This window comes from Alligator sinensis, unplaced genomic scaffold (genome assembly GCF_000455745.1).
Source record: "Alligator sinensis unplaced genomic scaffold, ASM45574v1 scaffold337_1, whole genome shotgun sequence".
NCBI classification, from domain to species: Eukaryota; Metazoa; Chordata; order Crocodylia; family Alligatoridae; genus Alligator; species Alligator sinensis.
The window spans coordinates 2,256,447-2,261,576 of record NW_005841927.1 but is presented as its reverse complement, the minus strand read 5'-3'; the positions used below and the strand labels follow the sequence as shown (position 1 = coordinate 2,261,576).

General features: G+C 35.2%; 1 protein-coding gene across 1 annotated transcript in view; it reads right to left on the bottom strand.

Moving 5' to 3' along the window:
- Positions 1-442: 442 nt before the first annotated feature.
- Positions 443-5,130, bottom strand: part of SRSF10 (serine and arginine rich splicing factor 10) — a 9,647-nt gene continuing 4,959 nt past the window's right edge. Inside the window, 4 exon segments of the mRNA XM_025198699.1 lie at positions 443-2,609; positions 2,772-2,822; positions 3,115-3,277; positions 5,119-5,130. The exon segment at positions 5,119-5,130 is cut by the window's right edge and continues 134 nt beyond it. Coding sequence (XP_025054484.1) covers positions 2,312-2,609; positions 2,772-2,822; positions 3,115-3,277; positions 5,119-5,130 — 524 coding nt within the window. The 3' untranslated portion in view covers positions 443-2,311.

Below are 5,130 nucleotides of genomic sequence, written 5' to 3'. Positions count from 1 at the left end.
GAACCGCTTGATGAGATGGCTATTTCAACTGTAACACTGCACTGCTGGTATATTACATGACATGGCAGAAATAAAACAATTGTTAGCCATTTTTTTAAATTTTTGTTTTTGTATGCGTCTTTAAATACGAGTTACCTCCCACTCAGGATGTGGCTATTGAACCACCTCAAATATGACAAGATGGGGAAGCTGCGTGGTTATGGAATATTCTTGATGATGGAATATAACAGGATTAATGACAACATAAATTAGCCTAAAAAAAGCCCAACTTGGCATTTTTCTTCATTTCACCCTGTTAACCCTTAAGAAGAGGACAGTGATTCAGCTGGACATCATGCGATAAAGAACTGAAATGCCTTTATTAAACCAAAGGGGGCACCACTGTTCCTAACCTTGCTCTGGAGTCAAATATTAAAGCTAGAATAATTCCAATGGATCGATATTTCCTTCATTTCTTTTTATTACAGCATGTTTGCTAAATTTACAGCAAGCAGAAAATAAGCTGGGTCTTTAGTTACTTTGATCAAAACATTGATGTTTTAAAGGTAGTACACAATATTTGTTAAAAAGAACATATAAAAATACCTTTTTAGAAGCCTCTATAAGAAAGGAAATACAAAGTTTAATCCCACAACTTTCCTCTGCTAGAGCTGCACGCTACTGCTACAGTTTTAAATAGACTTTGTTGTTTTTAAACTATACATCCAGGAAAGTCTACAAAATTAAAGGAACGTGCATATAAATGATTGCATAGCAGAACATGAACGTTAACTGCAAACAGTAAAGAAAAAGTTAGAAATACTATTAAATATACAAAGGTTCTAGAATCACCCCCCTAAGCACGTTCCACAGCCAATATTTAAAAGCCATCTGTGTTTTCTCAAAGGCCCTGCTGAAGTTACTAAAACCCAAAACCTATACGTTTTTCTCTAAAAAGGATACTACTTTTCACCAGCATCGTTATGTGCTACTATACAGACAGCAAGGAACACTAGGTGTTTGATGCTGGCTCTCAAATTTGAATATAAAAAACATTGCCAGAAGCCATTTTCATAACAAAATATCTTGCCTTCCAGAGAAATATTTGTGAAATTACATATTAGTTTTGTAATTATTTTTTCCACATTCAATTTACCAAAGATACTGTGATAAACAAAATAGCCAGAGATGCAGCTCTTGTTCATGTCCAACCTGGAACATTTGTTCTTAAGTAATTTGAAACGAAATATTGTAACCAAAACACTGAACAGTCTTGGACTAAAGGGTATAAATTCAGACTTGTTCAACTACATAAATTTTGAAATGTAAAAGCAAGCCTTTAGTTACTCAAGAAGAGATGGCTAAATTTGATATCTATCAATACACCAACTAACCACAAGAGTCATTGGCATAAAAGTTTAGTTCTTACGTACTGTACACACACAACTTGAAACAATCTACTTGCATCTAACAGCAAAAAAACTAAGCAATTTATGGTTAACTGCTCACTAAAATTCAGAAGAGATACAAAAACTGCATAAAACATACACACAACCTAGTATTTTAGCTGCTCTGTTGTTTTAAATTTGAACTTAATTTTCCATTTGAAGTGTACTTAAGTATCTAATATTAGCAGCCAGGTAAAAGCAGCAAAGCCTCCATCCTGACAACGTTCACAACACTGCACCACCTCTGAATGAGTCTTGAAGACTGTGACTATCTCCACATACTTTATGCAACGTTACTACCATCTCTCCAGATGGCAGCGTTAATGAGAAACTTCAACACCATCTGTTTGAGAAAGCTCCATTTACCAACCTACTCATTTAGGTAGGCATGAAGAACAGAGTCCCTGTCTTTGAACAATGGAAACAAAATTGCCAGGCTGAATTTCACAGCAGTCAGCTTTGCACTACAGCTGTCCAGTCTTCCGCTTGTATTGTCAAGTTAAAGAACAAGTTAAACCACGAGTTCAACTGTTCCATGCAAACCTGCACAACTTCTCTGTGCGGTACTTTTACTAGGAAAATGTTGCAAATTCTGCTCAAGTGAGTTTTATTACCAATTTTAACCATAAAAAAAAAATGCAAATCTTTACAAAAATATAGACACCACAATCAAATCAATAGCTGCCCATGACATTTAACAAAGTGGACTCTCTCTCAGTGGCTTCCAACACTGTTATTTTAATTATAACCATTGCCTGCTACAGGGAAAACAGACAGAAAGAAAAGTTTTTAGCACTGTTGCAACATCATATTCCTGATAATTTAAGTCAACTGAACTGTGTGTAAATGAATGTTACATGCCTAAAAACAACATAGATACACTGTTAGTGGCCACTGGACTTGGGACTAGTCCATGACCGTGACCTGGATTTTGACCTAGATCTAGAATGTGATCTTGACTGAGATTTGGATCTAGCTGGTTCTTTTTTTCTTGATTCCTTTTCATATCTTGAGCTGGACTTATAATGTGTTTTAGAATCTGTTTTAGCGGTGCCTCTAGATTTGGTGTGAGATGCAGACCTAGATCGTGATTTAGCCTTCATTTCTTTCTTGGGCTGTGACTTGGATCGTGATCTTGAATTGGATTTAGATCTTGAAAAAGATCGATTGCGGTGTTTGAACCTATCAGAATAAAGGGGAGAGAGATTTGAATATACATAATGCTATCCTTAGACATCTAATACATTCACAATTATTTATCATTTTTGCAGGAGAAAATTTAACCTCAAGTTAAGGTATATAGTTATCTAGTTCTGAATTTATATGGTGTAAAAATTATTTTACCTATCATTGTCCGAATGGCTTCTGCTACGCCGCGGTCTTCCAGTAGGTCTACTGCTAAAAAGGCACATCAGAAAAAGTAAACGGTGACAAATACCTATGCATGTTTATAATAATAAGTTTAGTTTTCTGAGATGTGCATTTGCTTTAATTTTTAATGAAGCACAGAATCATATTTCATTCAATATCTGCTTTGATGAGGCATGCAACACACAACTCCCACACGTTAGATTACAAAGTGAGCATACAAAAAGAAAGTATTCAAAATGTTAACAAGGTGAATAGTTAATGCTTTTTCCCCTCAAACAGACTGCTGTGTAGTTGAAGCCAAACACACTACACTTACTTTCTAGGACTATAAGATCTTCTATAGTTGTAATCAAAAGAACGACTTCTAGACCTCCTCCTTTCGTAACTCCGACTTCTAGACCGCCTATATCTGTCATAGTCGTCATAACGAGAAGAACTATACAGGTTTCTCCCTTCCTTGGCTTTCATCTGATTTGGAGCTGTAGAAAAATATTTAGCATTCTTCTGTTAAAAATAAATTTACCTTCCCACTTTCTAGATCAATCCTCTTCAAGCCTTCCTCCAACAATACGAGTAATGGCTGCTTGCACATACATTTTCAAAAAAACAATTCACTGAGCTCAATTCATGAGTCATGTTGGGGCATTCTGACAAGGACAGGAAGAGGCACGTGATAGGTATGTAAGAAGAAATGCACGCCATCTTTATGTTTTATTGCCATTTGTCCTCTGGGGTTAAAGCAGTCTCAAGACTATTCCAAGTTTTGCCCAGTTGCCCTGAATGGTGATTTGGACAAAATAAGATTACCCAAGTATAGTGGTGCTTCTGACAGTCTCCCAAACAATACACCACATACAGTAACATAGCTGATTGTCCTGATTTCAGCCCAAAGAGGGTTGTACTCAGATGGCCTCAGTAGCCAGCTTCATGGACTGATATGTCTTGACATTTCTGCCTTCTGTGTTAAGATGACACAGTCAACTGGAACTGAATCCATTTTTAAAAAGACATTAAAGTACTTTCACATACTACACCCCCTCCAAAGTTGTGTTTTCATTTTGAGTGACCTTAGGTGCATCTCTCTTTAAAAGAATATTGCCTCCCCTTTCATCAATGTCAGAAGTGGAATGTAACAGAGCATACAGAGGAAACAATGAAAAACTGATTACACACAAGGTTAAATAGAAACAGACCAATATACAAGCTATAATTTCAGCCTTCTCTAAAAAAAAGTACATACACAACAACATGCATTCATTCTATATATAGTTTGGGCATAACTTAGCAGGAAAAAGGCTCTGTTCTGTATTGTGATTTCTCAAAGAGGAAAAACAATACTTCACCCACTATCCTGTAGCCTGCCCTTCAATTATACCCATCCCTCATTCAAATCTGAAGAAAAGAGGGCGTTAAACCTTCACCCTGTTATAAATCAATGCGTATTTAAAAATTTTTCTATATTACACTGAAGACCACTAGTGCCCAGTTTTGAACAACCTTGTGTATACAAATTAAATGTGTAATTAAATGTCCCTCAATAATCTTAAGGTGATGTTACCTTATCCAGAAAGGTTTCGAACTCAAGTTTTTGTATATGCCTACAATTTCTACTGACTTCAAAGATTTCTGTGAGAAAAATTCAAAACTAAGCTGCTTCTCAGATACTTTATATGCAGCAAGATCCTTGGAGCTGACAGCTTGTCTGAAGATGAATGTACAAGCTTCTGCTCAGACATTTTTAAAAGCATAATATTTAATACAATGGCATTATCCCTGTTTTTGAATGGCAAACACCGATTATGATAACTTACTTCCAGTTTTTTGTTTGGTTAGCATGCAAAACTTTTTACATCACACTAAGCATGAAACAGACTCTCTGTCTCAGAGACAATCCAAAAACAATCTCTGTTCCATGGTAAATTCTGATACTTCAGAATTTGTTTTCATTCTAAACTAATCACAATTCATTTTGCTAATGCTAGAACATGTTATATAATAATACTTTGTTTTGAGAAAAAACATTCACAAGAAAGCTGGTCAACATATTCCCATTAAACATTTTGATTTTTTTTTCTTTGCAAGATTACATTTTCCCCATAGAAGACTTTTTTTTTTAACCAGTACTATTCATCCGCCCATTGCAAATAATCCTTAATAAATAAATGTAACAATTTTTGTTAACAAGAGATTTAAAAACTATTTTAAGTACATTAAAAGACATCCAAATTACATTAGCATATAAAGTAGCAAATGATGTTTTAATGATGTTGAACAGTGGCTGCATAATGTTTTCTAGCACTGACTATCCTAACATTCAGACTTAAATTGAATT